General features: G+C 47.5%; 5 protein-coding genes across 5 annotated transcripts; 4 read left to right on the forward strand and 1 right to left on the reverse strand.

The window, feature by feature from the left end:
• Positions 1-24: 24 nt before the first annotated feature.
• Positions 25-1,489, reverse strand: JR316_0011915 (uncharacterized protein; the record flags this gene model as incomplete). The annotated part of the gene is made up of 2 exons (XM_047897556.1): positions 25-62; positions 133-1,489. The coding sequence occupies 2 exons, from the start codon at positions 1,487-1,489 to the stop codon at positions 25-27; spliced, it is 1,395 nt and encodes a 464-aa protein (XP_047743965.1).
• A 3,296-nt stretch (positions 1,490-4,785) lies between these two features.
• JR316_0011916 (uncharacterized protein) lies at positions 4,786-7,384 on the forward strand (the record flags this gene model as incomplete). Its single annotated transcript, XM_047897557.1, has 8 exons — positions 4,786-5,095; positions 5,659-5,862; positions 6,000-6,076; positions 6,163-6,352; positions 6,439-6,578; positions 6,674-6,746; positions 6,814-6,899; positions 6,971-7,384. 8 exons carry the CDS (start codon positions 4,786-4,788, stop codon positions 7,382-7,384), a joined length of 1,494 nt encoding a protein of 497 aa, XP_047743966.1.
• A 1,266-nt stretch (positions 7,385-8,650) lies between these two features.
• Positions 8,651-11,044, forward strand: JR316_0011917 (MFS glucose transporter mfs1; the record flags this gene model as incomplete). Its single annotated transcript, XM_047897558.1, has 15 exons — positions 8,651-8,656; positions 8,715-8,753; positions 8,803-8,880; positions 8,954-8,983; positions 9,037-9,201; positions 9,262-9,569; positions 9,625-9,721; positions 9,786-9,913; positions 9,965-10,031; positions 10,082-10,115; positions 10,171-10,387; positions 10,446-10,494; positions 10,560-10,601; positions 10,652-10,921; positions 10,988-11,044. The coding sequence occupies 15 exons, from the start codon at positions 8,651-8,653 to the stop codon at positions 11,042-11,044; spliced, it is 1,587 nt and encodes a 528-aa protein (XP_047743967.1).
• Positions 11,045-12,598: 1,554 nt separating this feature from the next.
• JR316_0011918 (putative GH family 25 lysozyme 4) lies at positions 12,599-13,518 on the forward strand (the record flags this gene model as incomplete). Its single annotated transcript, XM_047897559.1, has 5 exons — positions 12,599-12,982; positions 13,044-13,142; positions 13,205-13,288; positions 13,352-13,380; positions 13,440-13,518. The coding sequence occupies 5 exons, from the start codon at positions 12,599-12,601 to the stop codon at positions 13,516-13,518; spliced, it is 675 nt and encodes a 224-aa protein (XP_047743968.1).
• Positions 13,519-14,138: 620 nt separating this feature from the next.
• Positions 14,139-15,367, forward strand: JR316_0011919 (uncharacterized protein; the record flags this gene model as incomplete). The annotated part of the gene is made up of 3 exons (XM_047897560.1): positions 14,139-14,497; positions 14,553-14,832; positions 14,900-15,367. The coding sequence occupies 3 exons, from the start codon at positions 14,139-14,141 to the stop codon at positions 15,365-15,367; spliced, it is 1,107 nt and encodes a 368-aa protein (XP_047743969.1).
• Between the last annotated feature and the right edge of the window lie 4,111 nt (positions 15,368-19,478).

A 19,478-nucleotide genomic window follows, 5' to 3' on the forward strand; every position in this document is an offset into this window, starting at 1 on the left:
TAGCCTGCCCCGTCCCATTAATCCTCACATTCCCCTCAATCCTCTCATTCCGCGCTTTATCCCTATAAAACGTCATAATCGGATAAAACGCAAATAAACAAAGTAAACCCAGAACAAGGAGGAGGAGAACACCGATGTTGAGTATGCCGCGCCATGGGAAGTGGGTTTTTTCAAAGGTCGATTTCGTACGTTGTGGGTTGGGGTGTTTCGAATTTCGATGTTTTTCTGAGGAGGAGGAGGAGCCTGGGTGGTGAGGGCGTTTGGATGTGAGTTTTGATGAGGATGAGGAGGAGGAGGATGGTGGGTGCCCGCGCGACGCCTTCAGCGCATCGTACCGCCCACTATCCCACGCACGGGGGTTGGGATCATGCAACAAGTCCTCCTCGTCAAGCGGCTCAGCTTCGTCCAGCATCGGGTCGTACACGTACGGTATCAAGCCCCGCACACTGCTCGTCGTGCCCATGCTCGCGCCAGTTGCACCGCTAAATGGCCGCCCGCCCCCGCCGTACCCGACGCCTGTCAATGGATACTTGGACTCGGCGACGGAGAGTATGGACTCGGCGTCTGCTGTAGACGAGTACGAGTTCCTGTGCGTTCCACTGTGCGCATTAAGCAGCGAAGGCGAAGGCGACGGCGCATTCGATCCATTAGGCGAGCCAGGGAACCGGGGTGGGACAAGCACCCCGTCCTTATCTTTATCCTTCGACGTAGAGGAGGACGAGTCCGCAAGCCGGTAAAGCACCATGCTCCCCGCGCCCTTCGCGCCCATGCTCGTCGGGAACCCACTACTATTCGGACCCAACCCGAGCGTCGCGAACACGCTTTCGTCCGCCAACACCCCCCCGCCGGCCGCTGCGCCCGGACCGAAGCGCATCGGGCTCGTCGGTGCCGACGCCGACGCCGACGTCGGGTGGTAGTGCGAGTGGGAATGGGAATGCGGGGAGTGGTGCTGCGGCTGCGGGTTGGATACGTTGTATGCGGGGAAGGGCGCGACGGAGCCGCGGGAGACGGGGCGCGAGGGGGTGTTGGGTGTGACGGAGCCGACGCGGGAGACGCTGATGGTGCTGTTGGGCGTGGCGAAGGGGTTCGGGGTCGCGGCGAGACCGGGACCCTGGGCCTGTGGTGCGAAGAGCTGCTGTTGTGCTTGGGGGGAAGCGAGTGCGCCGAGGGAGTTGTTCCGCACAGGGCCGCTGCCCAATCCCATGGCTATAGCACCGAGTGCACCGAACTCGTGTGTGGGCAGAGCGGGAGATGTGGGCTGGGAGGCGAGGAGGCGGGTGTCCTCGCGCTGCATGTGCAGAGGGGTGCCGGGAGTGCCGGGGGAGCGGAGCTGGTGCTGGTGCTGCAGCGCGGCGGGGGTGTATTCGGCGTACTGTGCCTGCGCATGTGCATGGCTGTGGGAGGAGGAGGAGGCGGAGGAGGTGGAGTGGGTGAGGGACGACGAGGGCGGCGACGACGCTGTGGGCTGCTGCTGCCGTTGCTGAGCCATGTCTTGTCCTTTCCTTGTACTATCCTATCCTATCTAGATCGTAGAACCAGTCGTCCAAGAATGCAATATCCAACAGTAAACGACAGACAGACAAACGAGAGAAATAAGAAAAAAAGGGGAGAGGAAAAAGGGAAGTAGCAACGGAGAGAGCTACGCGCCAACAACGCTGCCTTTCTCACCTTCCCACCTGCGAAATGCGAACGCCCTTGTTACGTGACTGTCTCCTCTTCCCACGCCCTAAAATCGCTCTCTGTCACACTGCTTTCGTCATCCCCTCTCCCGGATATACGCTCTATCATACATGACGCTGTAAATCCTACTTGTTATCTTTTCCCCAGCCACTCTCCATCGAACCCATCCAAGAGACCGTATGTGATACTTATTCTTATTATTATTATTAGTGTTATTACCCCGGGCATACAACGGCGATAAGAGCGGTGCGAAAAAAATGCGCCATCTCCATCTCCATCTACCCATGCTATGATCGGCCCCAATCAATCCATCAACAACCCAATCCACCTTCCACACTCCCTAAAATCTATCAACATCATCATCAAACTTCCTGCGCAGCCCAACCTCGACGGAATCAGATTCAATAATGGAAAATTTTTCGAAATCAGGGGTTCCCACATTGCTCCCCGCCCCGCCTTTATACCCGACCCGCCGCCCGCGACGCGACGCGGGTGTATGTACTCACTCACTCACTTTTATTGTTGTCTTTATGTCTGGTTTAGAGTCTGATTATAGAAGCATGCACTAAATATGACATACAAACCGACGTCAGTCTAAGTGGTTTCTAACAGTACAAGCTAACGCTTAGTATACCTTTATGCGACAAATTCCCCTAAGCGTGACCCATCACCCCTCTATACACTCCTCACTCCACACCACCCGCCATCCACATAAAATCCTGGATGATATCCCCTATAAAGCTACAATCTTCTCCCTCCTCGCTATAATCTTCTTCCCTCTTCTTCCTCCTGAATTGAGTCGCTTATAAAATCGAATGACCCAGACCATGGAAGCCCTCGTCCCTCAGCACTGAGCGCAGCGAGCGCAGTGATCAATACTTTCCAGAATCCAGCCTCACACTTGCACAGGTCAATGCACTTTCTACGATCGCATTCGTCCATCGTCTGTAAAATGCCCATACCCATCACGCCAACCATATCAGAGACCAATCGTCTGTCTAGTAATCTCCTGCTTCGAATAAGATGATATAAACATGCAATAAAATGCAATATAACAAAAAGCGCGTGTATTTATATTAACATTGAATGCTCACTCGAACGTTTAATATTTAACGTTTACCCTTCGACTCAATAGCATTGAGCAATTGCAGGTCAATCATGCCTCGCTCGAGTATATGTCCCGACACTATATCTCATCTCATCCCACAACGCTCAACGCTCAACTCTCAACTCTCGACTCTCGACTCTCGACTCTCAACTCTCAACTCTTGACTCTTGACTCTCGACTCTCGACTCTTGTAATAAAACCAAAACCAAAATTAATCTCCCTTACAAAGGACGGTACAGCTGACGTTGACATTGGCCGTTACAGTTTTTACACCATCACGAATCACGAATCACGAATCATGAATCATGAATCATGATCAGCACTCAGCTCTTCGAATTAGTAAAGCGATCCGTAAACAACGAACAATGACATGCTATGGGTGTAATCCATAAACCAAAATTCAAGAATACATGTATTCCAATAGAACAAAATATAACGCAGTGTTTAACACATTAACATCAACTCGAAGCGACTGGAACGAACGTACCGCGACGAACGAACCAACTACAGGCACAGGCTCACTGGTATACGGAAATGGAGAGGAGCAGAAACCACAGCCTTACCAGACTCCAGTAGTCCACCCAAACTCGTTGGATATTTTTGCAAAAAGACGAACAGACAAACGAGAATCTGTATCCCCGTCCCCGGCCGGTCCCCCCAAAACCTTTATTCCGAATCTGATTTCTCGAAGGATTCACTGTAAATTTTAAAGTGGTTTAGGGTTTGGAAGCGCTGTAGTACGTATATGAACAAAACGTGCATTTTTTTGGCGGAGCGGGAGAGGAGAGGAGAGGAGAGGATTGAGAATTAGAACTAGAATTAGAACTAGTGCAGCGGGAATTACAGTAAGATTAGACGTTTCGTTTAGACCCTAGACGTCTTCAGTACTCACTCCTCATCGACACCTGCCGTTGCCAGAGAACACATGGCCTTGGCAGCATCAACACTCTTGAGTTCACCAAGTACACATACACATAGATTCATAGTGCATGAAATAAAAAAACAATGTTGTAAGAGATAGAGACTGAAATAGTTAGACCATCTTCTTTTCAAGTAGTGTTTTGGTCTCGTTCGAGCAATTCTGTCAAATCGCACCATATTTATCAAAAATAATATCACAAATAACCAATATGCTGGCTAATTTGCCCTAATTTGCACCTTATTTTTTCAATCTTACCTACGTGGGCTAATTCACACTGTACAGGGCTAAATGTAGGTAAAAGTGCAAATTTGGTAGAATTTGGCATTGTTTGTGCCGGTTATCACCCCCGAGAAAGTTGCTTTCGGTCGTGGCAACAAAACAAAAACAACTAGAAGGATAGAGAGAGAAACACCCAAAGGTCGACTCCTCCATCTCCATCTCCAACTCAAACTCGGCACACCTCCATCCATCCCTTGGCCTTCCCAATCAGAAGTTTAGAACCCCGCTCAATATCAACGCCTTGCAACTTGCAACTTGGCACTAAAGAAAGCACTCATTAACATTTACCGGTATCCAACCACATCCTCCCAATCCCCAACACCGCGCACACGACCATCTCCCGTCCAATGATAGGAGCTACCCTACCGTCGTCACACTTTCGCCCCCTCCCAAGTTCCAACACCGGTACCCTGGTAACGCAACCGACCTGCAGTGCCAAGCGCTTCAGCCAAGTGTGATGCCAATGGTTCCAGGTGTTCAGGTGTTGTGGACCGTGGTGTTCCCAGCGGGAACGAATTTGTAGGCTAATTACCTCTTTAACAGGGGTCTACTAGTACTGGTAAGCTTATTGCGAAGAGGTATAGGAAACTTGCTGGATATATGCGCATGCGGATGGGTGCTACTACACCCCTTCAAAGCCCAATTCTCTCCTTCAACGTTCACCAAATCTTCCACGTCTGAAAGGCATTGAAAGGACAGCCGACGGACAAATCCCAAATCCCAAATCCCAAATCCCAAATCTCAAATCCCAAATCTCAAAGCTGATCTAGAACCCCAATGGACCTACACACCCCCAATGCCGTCTGCAACCGACGCGGCCAAAACCCTCATCCCACACGGCCCATTCCAATATCCCCCCACCCAAGGTCCCAAGCACACCACATCGCGCTTGGCCGCTCCTCTCAAGCCCATCACGTCGTCTTCAGCCAAAGGAAGGCATTACCGCATATTGCCACTGGACAAGCAGGGCTGCGCTGGCTCAGGCGCCCCATTCACAACGCAACGCAACGCAACGCAGCGCAGCGCGCCCGACCGAGGAGGTGGTACCGCCCAAGTCTATCCCACCTTTGTCTCTCCGAGTTTCTGTATCCGCTGTTCTGGTGCTGGTATGGTATGGTGCGCTGCACCCGTCCCACAGGCTCGGGTCAATAAGCGCCCATTGACCGTTGACACGAAACCAGATACGTCGGATATGGACACCCACCCACACATACCAACCTACAAATTCCCCTCTCCCGCCTATACACACACGCACGAGGAAAACGATTGATAATTTCGTTCCACGCCCCTTCTCCGTATCCCCCCCCCCTACTCACCCAGTGTGTATGGAATATTCGCTAGGTTACGTGTGACGTATGTCGGTGCGCGATACATACTTGGCGGCGACTCGTGGACTGCTTGGCCTTTTTTTGCTTTTGGATGCGCGGGCGCGGGAGGTTATTTAAATAGCGCGGGTGGGAGGGCGGATGGGGTGTGCGAAGTGCGCTCTCTCTCTCTCTCTTTCCCCCCTTTTTTCCTTTTATTTTTCCTTTTCCCTTCTTCCTGTCTACGCGACTGTGTCGCCGTCCCTCCCTCCTTCCTAAATCCAATTTCATTTTTTTCTCTCGCGTGTGTCTTCATTACACGGCTAGCCCGGACCCCCCATCCCATCTGTACTTCATCCCTAAAGGCTATAACACAATGCATCTCCTCCCTTTCGCTCTCATCGCGGCCCAAGTGGCTGCTACCCTCGCTCGGCCTCTGGAGGCGAGACATCGGGCGTTCAACGCTGTCAAGAACGGCGCGACAAAGACAAAGGCGCTGACGTCCGCCGCTGCGTCGCCTAGCGCTACCGCTCCCCCGGCTAATGCTGAAGGCGATAAAAACGAGCTTGGTGCGTTATTTTGTTGCTTTTGCTTTTGCTTTTCGCTTTCGATTTTCGATTTTCGCTTTTGCTTTTGGTGTATGAGAATTTGTGTGTGTGGAGGGACTTACGATTGTATTTTTTTTTGTTTTGGTTGTGATGTGTAGAGATTGAAGGCAAGTTTGGTACTGCGGTCGCGTTGGGAGGCGGGGACATCAAGACGGACGTGCTATTCCCCAAAGGCGTACGTGCTCCGACCATCTACATTGTCCTCCACCATGCCATACCATACTAACCCAATGTCCACCCGCCCCCACCTCACTTTTACAGACCGTCGGCGTATTCGAAGTCGAATTCCAAGACAAGAACGCGAATACGGTGACTGTGACGGAGAACAAGACGCCCGGGTTCGCACCTGCTGGATTCAAGTTCCTCGATCCGTCAAGCTATAAAGTCGCGCTGGGAAAGAGCGCGGATAATCTGACGCTGCAGAAGATCGATTTCATCTTTGATGCTATTCGTGCGTGCTGACTCCGTTACCTGCGATGATTTGATTAGTGGGCGGATTGATGACCCCTTTTGTTTGTTTTGTTTTTTTGTGATTAGTTCCTGCGTTGAAGGATGTGGACACGTCCAAGTCGCGCGTGGGCAAGTTGTGCACTGAGACGAACACGTTCGTGATCAGCGAGGCGCTCGGCGAGGAAGAGTTCGAGGTTGAGGAGAACGAGGTCACGTTGACTGTCAAGGTAAGTCACGGTCTGCCCTCCTACCCTACTACCCCCGTCCTTTTCATGCCCCAGCACAACACGATTCTAATGTAACTTGCGTTTATTTCTCGTAGAGCTTGAATGGCGAATGGGCTGTGTTCATTCCTACAGCGCAAGCTGCCACCGGCGATGCAAAGGAGGAGAAGGGTACGTTGTTTTGATGACTTGATGTTGGATTTTATTCACTGACTTGACGCGTACGATTTTAAACTAGACGAGACTATCATCGAGAGTACGTTCGATAAAGCCACCGCTACTCCAGCTGGAAATAAGAAGACCGACATTTTGTTCCCTGCCAATGTACGTCTCCACCCTCCTCTGCCTTGAGATATCATCCGCTCAATCCTTCTCCTTATCTTTTCACTTAAAAGGCCGCCGGCCAATTCGAAGTCGAAGTCAACGCGACAGCCGCCAACGCCATCACCGTCAAAACCAACCCAAACCCCGTCGCCCCACCCAAAGGCTTCCTCTTCGTCGACCCCGTATCCTACCAAATATCCACCTCAAGCAAGACATCCACCGCGACGGACAAAGTCAAAGTAGACTACTTCTTCAGCGCGGCGGTGCGCGCGGCCGCGGACATCAAGCAGGGTGTCATTGGCAAGCTCGACGCGGCGTCCGGCCAGTTTGTTGTGGATGTTAAGGCGCTTGGTGCGGGCTTTGAGTTTGAGGTTGAGGATGAGGAGAATGAGTGGACTTTGACTGTCCCGGATTTGAATGGCGAGTGGGCGATTTTGATCCCTCAGGCGGCGGTGCTTAAGGGCCCGACGACGTTGACGATTTGAAATGGTTGAGATGCTTTGACTCGCTCGTTTGAGTGATGGGTGGTGTGCATGGTGTTGATTGCGTTGTTTTGATGTCACATATGCATTGTACTTTTTTTTTTGTTCTGTTATTTCAATCACAATTCGAGCTTGAAGCGTGAATGGTTGAGGAGTGGACTGGGTAATGGGAGTCAATGTGCAATAGCGCTCCAAAGAAATAGGGCTTAGAATGTTTGGAATAATGCTATTTACTGGTCAGTGGTCTATCGCTAAAATCATCTTCCTCTTGGGTTTCTGTACGTCATGCCAGGTAAAATAAGCAACAGAGAGATTTTTTTTGGGGGGAAGGCGACAGTCTAATTTTAGAAATGAATATAGATGCTGAATGGGGCTTGTTTCGGAGCATGAAAGTACGAATGAATCCTCCCTGGTTCATTATTGGAACTGAAGCCATTGACTTTAAAGTCTGTATATCATCTACCTCAATTGAGTTCAAGCCGAGTTAGTTGGACGTTGACTGCAAGCCCACACTTCAGGGGCGGGCGGACTCACAACGGGCCGAATATTTAACTCACGTGGCCCATTTTTTTCTCGTTCATCTGCCAACAGTCGGCTCCAGGCCGGGTCCACTGTTGCTTGACTCCCACCAAATTCTAAACATGATACATTAACAATCTGACAAGGATCCTGGAGAAATTACCCCACCATTACCGCACTTTCCCTCTCAAATGTCTCTCAATGTTGATGTGGGCTTCAATATCATCATCATCCTGGCGCGATCTCTGTTACTCTTGACAGCGCAAACCTCCTACGAAACACCCTGTTTCAGAACCACTCTCCTTTGCACATCTACATGGCATTTCCGAAACTTTGCCTTGCACTGATGTATTGAGTGCATCTCCCGAATGCACATCCAAGGCGTCCCGGCACGTATTCTGTGACATAACCGGAAACCATCGTCGACTGATCGTGAATCTATTTTAAACAGCATATCGCATGGTTCTTGTGGTCCAACTTTATACTGGACCGCTCCCATGATGGAATTAGAAGTACTCCATGGTGCTTCTTGTATGCATTTAACACCTGGAGCATACGGGCGCTTCAGTCCCATGACCTCTCCTTTTTGACTCTTTGGGGTTAGGATGCACAAACATCTAGATTGAAGTCAGGAAACGGAAATGTACGTTAACTCATGAGAATGAGTATAAACCGCTGTGCTGTGGAGAAAGTAGGTTTGTCTTGCACTTGCCTTCTTTAAGCACTACGCCCACGACAGGCCAGTTGACTATGGGGGTCAGTTTTCCTAGTTATTTCGTCCAATTCGAGTGAAAGCTGATCTTCTTTCTTAAAGCAATTTACGACATATAATGCTAGGATTGCATCTAACCCAGTATGTATATTCTGTGGTCTGAAGGATACCGGTGTTCATTGGCGTGCAGTATGTTGTGGGTTCGTTTGCCTGCATTGGAGGAGGTCTATTTGGTTTAGACATTTCCTCAATGTCGGGTGTGCTAAACGTGAGTTCAGTTCATTCTTGTCTTGTTCATTCTTGTCTTTCATAGCTTTCTAACGGAAAACGTGCCACTTCAGAACCCTTCATACCTCTCGACATTCAACTTCGTGAGTACCTGAATTCATGCCTTCCTCGAGATGTACTAACATTCATTCTTTAGCCCGGCCCATCTGCACAAGGTGGTATCGTCGCTGCCATGCCCGCAGGCTCCTTGGTGGGGTCTCTCGCAGTTACTCAGTTAGCAGATAGGATAGGCAGAAAGAAGACTGTCATTTTGGCTGGCCTCATCTGGGTCATCGGGTCAATTATTCAATGCGCTTCGGTGGTACGTACGTCGCAAATGTAGTGTACCCTCGTCATCTAATCGCACTTCATTTTTTGATAGGATCGTGGAATGCTTGTCGTTGGTCGTATCATCTCAGGTATCTCGGTCGGCCTGTCCAGTGCCGTCGTTCCAATATATCAATCCGAGATCACCGCCCCTGCTATTCGAGGTCGAATGGTTTCCTTGCAGCAATGGTCTATCACTTGGGGCATTCTCATACAGTACTTTATTCAATTCGGTTGCTCTTACATCCATGGCGTCGCGTCGTTCCGTATCCCATGGGGCCTGCAAATGATTCCTGCCATTATCCTCAGTTTGGGTATGACTGTCTTCCCTGAGAGTCCCCGTTGGCTTTTCGACCACGGCTAGTTCGTCTTTTCATATCTATCGTAAATTGCTTTGCTTTGCTCATTTTAATTTTAGCGAAGAGGAAGCTCTACAAGTTCTGGCTGATTTGCACGGTGGAGGTAACACAAAGAATGAACTTGTGGTACTTGAATACGAGGAAATTAAACAACAAGTTAGTTTAATTCTTTACTTTTGGATACTTTTGGATGTTATACGTCGAGCTTACATTTTGAAAGGTTTACTTTGAGCGTACTGAGGGAGCCAAATCATACCTGGACCTTCTGAAGGGAGGAAACCCTCGTCGTGTCATGCTCGGAATGAGTCTTCAAATGTGGTCTCAGCTTTGCGGAATGAACATCATGATGTGAGAATTATTGTATCTTCCAATCAAGGTATCGTGACTGATGTCGTTCAGGTACTACATTATATATGTGTTCGAGGGAGCTGGTCTGACTGGTATTCGCACTAACCTCATCGCTGATGTACGTCTGTATCATGTTATCTTTCGAACAGCACTAATGAAGTGACATAGTCCGTCCAATACGTTTTGAACGTTGCTCTCACTGGTACGCTACGTCTACCTTTTTTTTAAAATCAGAGCTGACGTACGGTTCCAACCAGTACCCGCGATTATCTACATCGATAAATGGGGTCGCAGACCCATGCTCCTTGTCGGAACTTTGCTCATGGGCTTCTGGATGTTCCTGGTTGGTGGTCTCCAAGGTCGCTTTGGACATTGGTCGACTCCCGACTCGAATGGAAGTTCCGTATGGGTCATCGATGGAAATCAAGCAGCGACAAAAGCTGTCATTGTTTGTTCATACCTCTTCGTCTGCAGGTACGCTAAACAATGTTTTTCTTTTTCTTTTTATGAATGTTCACCCCAATCTTCTCAGCTTCGCTATCACTATGGGCCCAGTGTCTTGGACGTACCCTGCCGAATTGGTATGTATTTTTTAAATTAGTGTTTCTCCTTGATCGGATGGCTTATCACCGTTCTTGATTTACAGTACTCGTTGAAAGTCCGCGGAAAGGCCGTATCTCTTTCAACTGTAAGTCAGACCTCCTCCTTGACAGAATCCAGAGCTGACTCTGCTTACAGGCATCCAATTGGGCCTTCAACACCGCTCTAGCCTTCGCCGTCCCTCCAGGCCTTAACAGCATTGCGTGGAAGACCTACTTTATTTTCGGCACATTCAACTTCGCGGCCTTCCTCCATGTCTTCTTCATGTTCCCCGAGACAGTCGGAAGGTCTCTGGAGGAGGTAGAAGAAATCTTCCAGCAAGGTCACACCTTCACAGCCTGGAGGATCGGTAAAGATGTCGGGAAGAAGACCCTCGCTGAAGTCGTGGAGAAATCAAGGGCTATATCGGTAGGTTTTATTCTCTCCTTCTCATGAGGTCTTTGACTGGTTCTTATCGATTTTCGACCGTGACAGGGTGCAAAAGGTGACGATTATAAGGAAGAAAAGCACTCTGAAGAGCATGTAGCATGAAGATGACCTGATAAGAGTGTCTCAATGTTCATGACGGATTTCTATTTCTTTATGATTTATGTGACGACATATGTAGTTTTACTACTTTCATATCAATTGCTGTTCTGGAACTCAGTTTTGATGCACGCACCCCAAATCTCATGATTTAACATTTCCCCTGAATAAGTGGATACGAGGAGAGTAGCTTTTCTTAGCGTGTTCGTTAGTCGGTGTCCTGACTGACTCCAAAGGTTAAGGATTTTCTTTTTCAGATAGACGCAATTACGTGAAATAGTGAAGTGTTCAAAGTCAATTAGACTATGTCGAACCTTGAATGCCTGGTACTTACATGAGTATATCGGCCGTCTTAATCCGCTCCGGTTGGCTAGAGGAAAGGCCGTACTTCCAGTTTAAAAACTTGTTATGATCTTCTTTACATCTGACCCTAGATGAGAACGACACCCCCTTGATCGGGCGTCTCTTGAAGCCGGATCAATGTCAATCCGCCCACCCTAACTCCCAAACCAAACCTTGTAATCCTCGTTAAAAACACGGACAGGTATATGGTCCAGTGGGTCCGAGAAAATGATGAGAATTTAAAGATTTGACAAAAACGTTTGGGAACTGCGGTTCCTGAATGCATCGTACGTTTCGGTAGCCCTGATGTGCTGAAGATATTTGATGCCGTCATTAGAGTTGAGCGATGTCTTTGATCCTATACAGAAATTCGGGCTTCTCCAATATTTCACAGTGATCCCTAGCTACTGACATGGATATTATTTGTATAAGGAGGTTGACTTTGCGATGGCAGTTCGTCAGTGTTCAGTGACCAAGACCAACATTGATAAAAATGACAATGACGTCATCTTCCTATGAACCCCTAACAAGTCCAAACCCGAATATAAAAACCATCGGTAAAGATCATTTCTATCCAACACATTCACCACACTTTGTATCATTTTTTGGTCGTACAGCACAACGCATAATCAAGAGGAATAACGTGAGCTGATTTTTCATACGATTCTTCTTAAACCCGGTGAAAAATGGGCGATAACTAGATCCATACTCAGCTGGCTATATTTGTGATCATCACGGTACCATGAAATCTACACATTATCTGTGGCACGTTTGAACATTCCAGTACCCTCAGTAGAAGGGAAGCTCTTATCCTTCCATAAGCATGTGCCTCGAAGTCGAGACGACCGCCGGTTACAACGTCGCTCCACCTATAATGTCTCGTTTTCCCCACGGCTCGTGTCAACGACAGCATTATCAAAGAATTGAATCGTCATTCCCACATTGTCTTGAGGATCTAATTATGATTTGCAGAGTTTTTTGTCCATCGAAGGTTGATATCGCAGTGTGGTGACAGCTAATCATGACGGGTAATTAGCGACTTTGCGCTTCCGCACGCACACACGCCCGCATGTACTATTGATTTATCTCTCGCTATTTCAATCGTTTCCTTGTCAAAGAATTCGGCCAGCGGATTAGAGATTCACATGCAGGCAAAGCTGCGCGTGTATTTGCACTATTTAATAGAAGGATGAGGTGTCCTCTATGCATTATTCCCCAATGTTTCGATCACTACTTGTTCTTCCCGCCCTCGTAGCATCCTCCTATGCACTAGTCTCGGCTGTAGACTCGTCTCAGCTTGTATCTACTGCTACATACTCGAAAGCTCTTGGGGAAGGATTCACCAAAGCTATCATCCGCGGCTATGAAGAAGCCTGCGGTGTAGGAGGGGAAGTCGACCCTAACTTTGTTAGCTCATACAACAACGCTCGGGCAGCAGGCTATACCGATATTGATACCTACTGGTTCCCATGCAATGGATCGGGAAACAACTGCAAATCGTATGCCACCCAGCTTGCTGAGCTGGGCGCTACATTCAATGCCCACTCTATGAAAATTGGTACTATCTGGATCGATTTGGAGAAGGACTCGGTGTGCAACAACGTAAATACAGATTTTGAATTCCGTTGACTCTAACTGAGTAACCCTTGTAAATTATCTCCAGTGGAACTATGGAACAGCAGGAAATCAAGCACAGGCACAATCGCTCATTGCCGCAATGAAGGCCACCGGATTTAATTTCGGTATCTACAGCACCCCAGGGGCAAGTGACTTTCGTACATTTAGCTATTTCACTGGAGGCTTACTGAGAAGCTTATGACTTAGGAATGGAGTAGTATGTTTGGATCAACAAGCTTCGTGCTTGATAACGCTGCTCCATTGTGGTTTGCTACCTTCAACAATGTCCAGGTTAGCAATTCCACTTCTTCATAATTACTTCATCTGCTCACAGACTGCCGGATCTCTTTGCAGAGTCTGACTCTTGGGACTCCATTTGGAGGGTACGTTAATGCTTACACTTAGGCGTATGATTACTGACACATTAGTTCCGTTTACCTAGGTGGACCAGTGCAGTCGGTCACCAGTACACCGACCAGTCTGCGTCCGGATTATTCGACCTTAGTGTCTTCGCCCACTAGGCAGTTTATTTGTCTGACGGCTTATTCGACCAAAAAACAATTGAATTTGTCGCGTAATTGTCGTAATAAACGATAAAAAACAATTCTTCTTCAATTTATGCGGGAATAATTACAATCATTTCGGTCAAGAACCGTGTAGCTTCTTACTGACCGTGACCACAATCAGTCAGTATAAAATCACCATTGACTCCATCTGCCTCGAAGTTTGATCCGGTGAAGTTGTATCTTGTATGACGCTGTTGACAATTGTTCGTGGGCATCGTCCTGGACGCGTTTAGGGGCTTTGAGTATCACGTGATCTATTACTTAAACAGCTTGCCAAGTAAACACTGTAGGTGTTTGTCCAGTGTCACTCTGTGTTCTACGACTTCGACTGCACACCTCTTCTTCACCTTTACATGTTACAGTCAGTATCAACGTCAGCGGTATGATATGGAAGTGATGTTAGGGAAGAAAACGCCAGAAATTCTCTATCCTGTGACGCCAAGGTTGTAATGTTTGTCACATTTTATCGTATATTTCGAAACCATTGGAAGGGCATGGAAACATTGCTTTGTATACAAGGTTGTAACGTCTTCGTGAATACATAGTCTACATAACTCGGCGACGAATCTTGCATAATGTCTCAAGCACAACCCTCCACCCCGAACGATTCCCCTGAACGCACTGCAAAACGAGCTCGGGTGGATTCGAAACCAGGAGACTTCGACCAATCCTCAAATGCCACAAACAAGGGAAATCATTCGGACAGATTCTGGTTCGACGATGGGAATGTTGTGCTTCAAGTCGAAAGCACTCTATTTCGGGTGCATCGCGGTGTACTCGCACGTCACTCGCCGGTATTTCGCGATATGTTTAAGCTCCCGCAACCGCCACTTAGCCAGGAGGAAATGGTTGACGGATGTCCCTCTGTTGAATTGCCTGGGGATAGAAGAGGTGATTGGGTTAATATCTTCACTTTGATCTATGATCATGAAACGTATGTCACTCTTTGAGGGTTTTTCAATCGAATTCACCCTCTTTCCCTGATATAGGAGCTACAATAACAAAGACAACTTTAACCTGCCCGTGCTTACGTCCATGCTTCGTCTAGGACGCAAGTACCAACTGGACGTCATCTATAAAGCTGCCGTTTCTCGCCTGAAAGCTGTTGTGCCGACGACCTTCCAGGAACTGACGAAGAACACATCAAACCCTCATGCTCTCCTGAAGGCGGATGACAATTTATTCAACCTTCTATCTGTAGTCTTAGAACTCGGAATTCAAAGGTTCATGCCTATGCTATTCTATTATTGCATAAGCGAGTTTAGTTTGGTGCGTGCTTCCCAAAAGGTCGTTGATACAGTATATGTCATATTAATTCCCGGACCTTCAACTATAGGAACAAATTCTTAAACAGCATTCCGGGCCAAATTCTAAACTGCCATATGACTGCATTGTAAAGTTGGTCCTTGGAAGGGAAAGCCTCATCTCATCCATCAACAACAACCACCTTTCGTGGGCTCTAGCCGCAGACATTACAGCTGGTGGAAAGTGCAAAAGCATGAGTATGCAGTACTACGGATCCTCAAACCCGTGCAAGCTCTTCAGAGCAAACGCTGCTACAGCCATCGTTATCAAATCTGTCACCCCGGACGTTCGTCTTGCGCTGATGCCTGGCGATGCTGATTACCTCCGATTGTTTGAGGTAACGGACGGACAGGCAGCTAATCGTAATCATCAAGCAAGGCCTTGTGAGGAATGTGTAAAAGAAATATTCAGGCTTCAAAACGCGTATCGGAGCCGGGTATGGGACAACCTTCCGGCCTTCTTCCGGCTTCCGAAGTGGGAATCCTTGGAGGCATTGTAAATCTGGCAGTTTACCTTTATATTGGATGACTGGATTTTCGCCGCCGTAATATGCTGTTGATGTGAATTTTCTACGAGTTGATTAATATGCAAGAACCTCGCCTGTGCCCGGTTACTAGAGTGGCTACTCCCATAAAGTAGGCGTTTCGTACAATCTATCTGGAATCGAAGATACCTTAACGTCATGTAATATTACTTCAATCTTATCTATAACATAGCCGCAATTATCAACAACTCGGCTATATGCCTCGAGTCCTACTTACATGTCGATGCCGAGCTTTTAGCATCTAACCTAGCACTTGCTAATTCAATATGGCCCCACTGATCTCACAGAATTGAGGAATTTGTAATGACTACCTCAAAGTTCAAGTTCCTTTAGTCAAGAGGTAAAATGAAAGTAAGTACATCCACCCACCAATTACATCCTATATACACCTACACACCAACTTCGGTCCAAACTCCGGTAAAGAAAGTACCTTTTGATAGCCTAACTTCTTCGCCACTTGCAATTCGCGAATCAATCACTCGAAAAAAGCTGATTTAAAGGTGATGCATATCGCATCTAGCCGTAGCTAAAGGAAATATTGATCTGTTTATATCCCACACTAGGCATGACACTGTATCTCGTAAGACATAATCAGTTTACAACGAGGATGATGGCTGCCTGCCATGGGATCAAAGTCGGTGCTTCTCTGACGCAAGTGTACGTTGGATGGTCTCCTCGTGGATAGACCGCGTTTCAGATGCGCCTGTCGTCCAATGATTGACGAGTCTGAAGATTCCTAACATTCAATGATAAACGACTGCTATCTTCAAGGTTCGTACGTTCTGCCTTTTGTTTCTTTTTTTCCCTCAGACCACTAAACCCTCGAGGGCCTCGGCTACATCCACGCCCAAATTTCTTAGGAATTGATTGTGTTGCAAGCTAGCTTCATGGTCCTCTCAAATTGGAACTGGTCCGTTCCGCAGGATCTTCATGGGCCTTTCACAGGTTTTATATTTGGGACATTGTGAGTCTTTTCGATTATTGCGATTAGCATACAAGAAGCTCATGAACAACTGAGACTCTGCGGAATGACATTCCTGCAAACGTACCAGTACTTCCTCAACTACAAGCGCGATTCACTGACACGAAAATTGACGGTGCGCATCCAGATGGGCCTTTATTAATCTTCAGCCATCCAAACTAAATAATCTAACCGCATCAACTATACTCTACAGGTATTCGCAATCTTGTAGGTCACCCAATCCATATTATAACGCATAAAGCAGGCATTGAAGGGGAATAACGATGCCTACTTTATTTGGTTAATCTCATTTGCCACTGGCAGTCTCCTCCAGTGCGTGCACCTGGGATGCTCCGCGCGCCTCATGTATTTCTTTCTCACACGCTCGGGGTTCGACAATTTCGCTGCTGACTGGTGAGTTGATTATCCTTATCAGCATTCATGCACGCCCTTTGTTCTCTCGCACGGTGTCTGGAGGTACCAGCCAGGCCAGCGAACCAGCGCCGCCTCCGCTACAGCTGCCGCACATGTGCCGTTGGTCTGTTATTCCTGTGAAATATACTGATGCCGTTGCCGTAGGACATTGAAGGTCTGTGAAGCTCCACAAGGTTATTTGAAGCTATGGTTCACGTTTGACCCACCCGACGGCAGATTCTGATAGTGTCCAAGGTAAGCAGTCAAACAGGGGTCCAGCTGCTTCGTGTGTCAATGTCAACGCGACGCGATCCCGGAGCTGACTCTTTTTTGTTGTTTTTGTTTTTGTTTTGTTTTTTAATATTTTGTTTCTTTCGAATCAGGTTGGGCATATAATAGTTGTTCAAGCGTGAGTTGTCCTAGGCAATTTTTTTTGTATTCCCAGAGAGCTTCACGTACTGACGCCATGACTGTCCGGGGCGCACCGAATCAGATTTTACATGCATTTAATATGGATGTGTGAGTGCTAGATCCGGAGCGAGCACCATTTCTACGGAAATAAACCCTAAAATCCCAAAATGCAGTGGCGCCTAACATAAAAATGTCGGGGAAGGTGGGCCAGATCATCAAGGTAAGTCCAAAAAACTTTGTAGAACATTTTTCACTCATAGGCGCCTGTGCGGTCGTCTAGTCAATGACAGCAGGGACATTCGTATACATCGTAGGTGAGTTCTGTCAAGTAAAATTTGACCGTTGTAGTCTGGCTTACAATAGCTGGGTATCAATCAGCGCTCAGCGGAGGTAAGCCGAACGGACTTTACGTTGATGGACTAACTCCTAAAGATGACTTGTTTTTATCATTCCAGTTTTTCTAGGACTGATGTGAGATATCCAATATCTCCTCCTAGCTATGGAGCACTGACATTTTTGCCTTGTCTTGTCCTCAGGTTCCGAGTGAAGCACATATTTGTTTACAACGAACCTCTATTAGTGGGTTTTTTTGGTTCCCTAGCCAAGTGTTGCCCCAATTTTGATTGCGAACATAGAGGGTTATCTATATTTTCCTTGGATCAACCGTCATCATCGACTTTTCTATTGCCGCATTTCTCTCATACGTGCTCTTTAAAAGCCTCTTTCGGCGGGGTTGCGAGCGGCGCGTCGGGGATGCGAACTGCCTGTCGATGTTCTTCATGGGCACAGGGCTAGCGAGCGCGTAAGTGCTGAACAAACCATCATCATCATCATGCATCAACCACCTCATTGACTCGGGACTGCGCAGTATCGCAGCGATTGTAATGATCACCGTCGTACGTCGCACCATGTTTCTCCCGCCGCCGTGATGCGAATGCATTCCTTTTTGCATGCATTCCAGTCGGCGTCAAATCGATGTCTAGGGCTGATGTTGAGGTATATTTGCCAAACAGTTCATATTCGCTCCGATGTCTAAAGGATACATCATCGTGGAATTTATGCTCCCATGCGGTAAATATTCCATTCTACCATAGGTCCAAGGCCACGACTCATTTTTTTCCATTACTGTACAATTAACAGTGTACGCAAACTCGATACTGGCAATGTAAGCTCACAATACTCCTCCCAGCGTCTATTTCCTAGTACGCTCCACCATGCTGACTATATTCAATATCCCGTTTGCACACCAGATTCAATGCAAAAACCCGGCTAAAGCAAAAAGTCGAGGCGTCCGCCGAGTTCCACCTCTCGCAGTCCATCATCTTCGGGGAGTTTATCGACAACCGCGACTCGGGCAGCAGTGGTGGCTCGTTGGAGAGCAGATTGTAGAAAATCTTTTTAGGCTTATGGCGGGGGTGGGGATCGGAGTCGTGGGCCGGTGGTGGTATCATTATGTATTCAAAAAACGAAAGGCATCGTAATTGCATGTATCAATAGTCTATTCCTCGACAATGTCCGATTTTGATTTTGATTCGGATGCAGATGATCTAATGCTCGTTGAACTTGGCCATCATTCGGGTCAATTACACCCCACCTTGACCCCACCCATATTAGTAGTACAGCACAGGTACACATTCATAGTAACACGGGGCCGATACAACATCAAGCAGCACGACGGACAAGATACATAACCATAAAAATAAAAGATAAGAAAACCGAAGAAAAAGCTCCAAGTGCACAAGACTAGACTCGTCCGCGGTGTTGTATCATTAAAAAGGGAAACATAAAGTAAAATGCGCAGTAGCGAGGAACTTAATGAACAAATAACAACACCAACACCTCCATTGAACCCAACACAGAGCAAAAAAAAAAAAGCAAAAGCAAAGCAACGAACCGACCGAACATGTCTCCACCTCCTTCCTCCCCGTAACCCAGCACACATCAACCAGCAACCCTCTCGCCGTACATACCGTACATGTATGCCTGTGTGTGGTACATATGCGTGATGTTGAAGACGTGTGCATCGAACCGACCAATGAGCAACGACCAACGATGAGCGCAAACGACGTGTGGTGTTTCGCAGATGCACGTATAGAGGGCGATGGAGTTTTACAAAAAAAAAGAAAAAAGAAAGGCGGGGGGAGATGAGAAGATGAAAAAAAAAGAATCGATAGCGATGTCCATAATACTCCTTCTACTTACTTCTACTTACTGCTTCTACTACTACTTGCGATACTGCGATACTGCGATACTGCGATACTGCGAGCGATACTTGATACT

The sequence above is a fragment of the Psilocybe cubensis genome, chromosome 11, assembly GCF_017499595.1.
Source record: "Psilocybe cubensis strain MGC-MH-2018 chromosome 11, whole genome shotgun sequence".
NCBI lineage: Eukaryota > Fungi > Basidiomycota > Agaricomycetes > Agaricales > Agrocybaceae > Psilocybe > Psilocybe cubensis.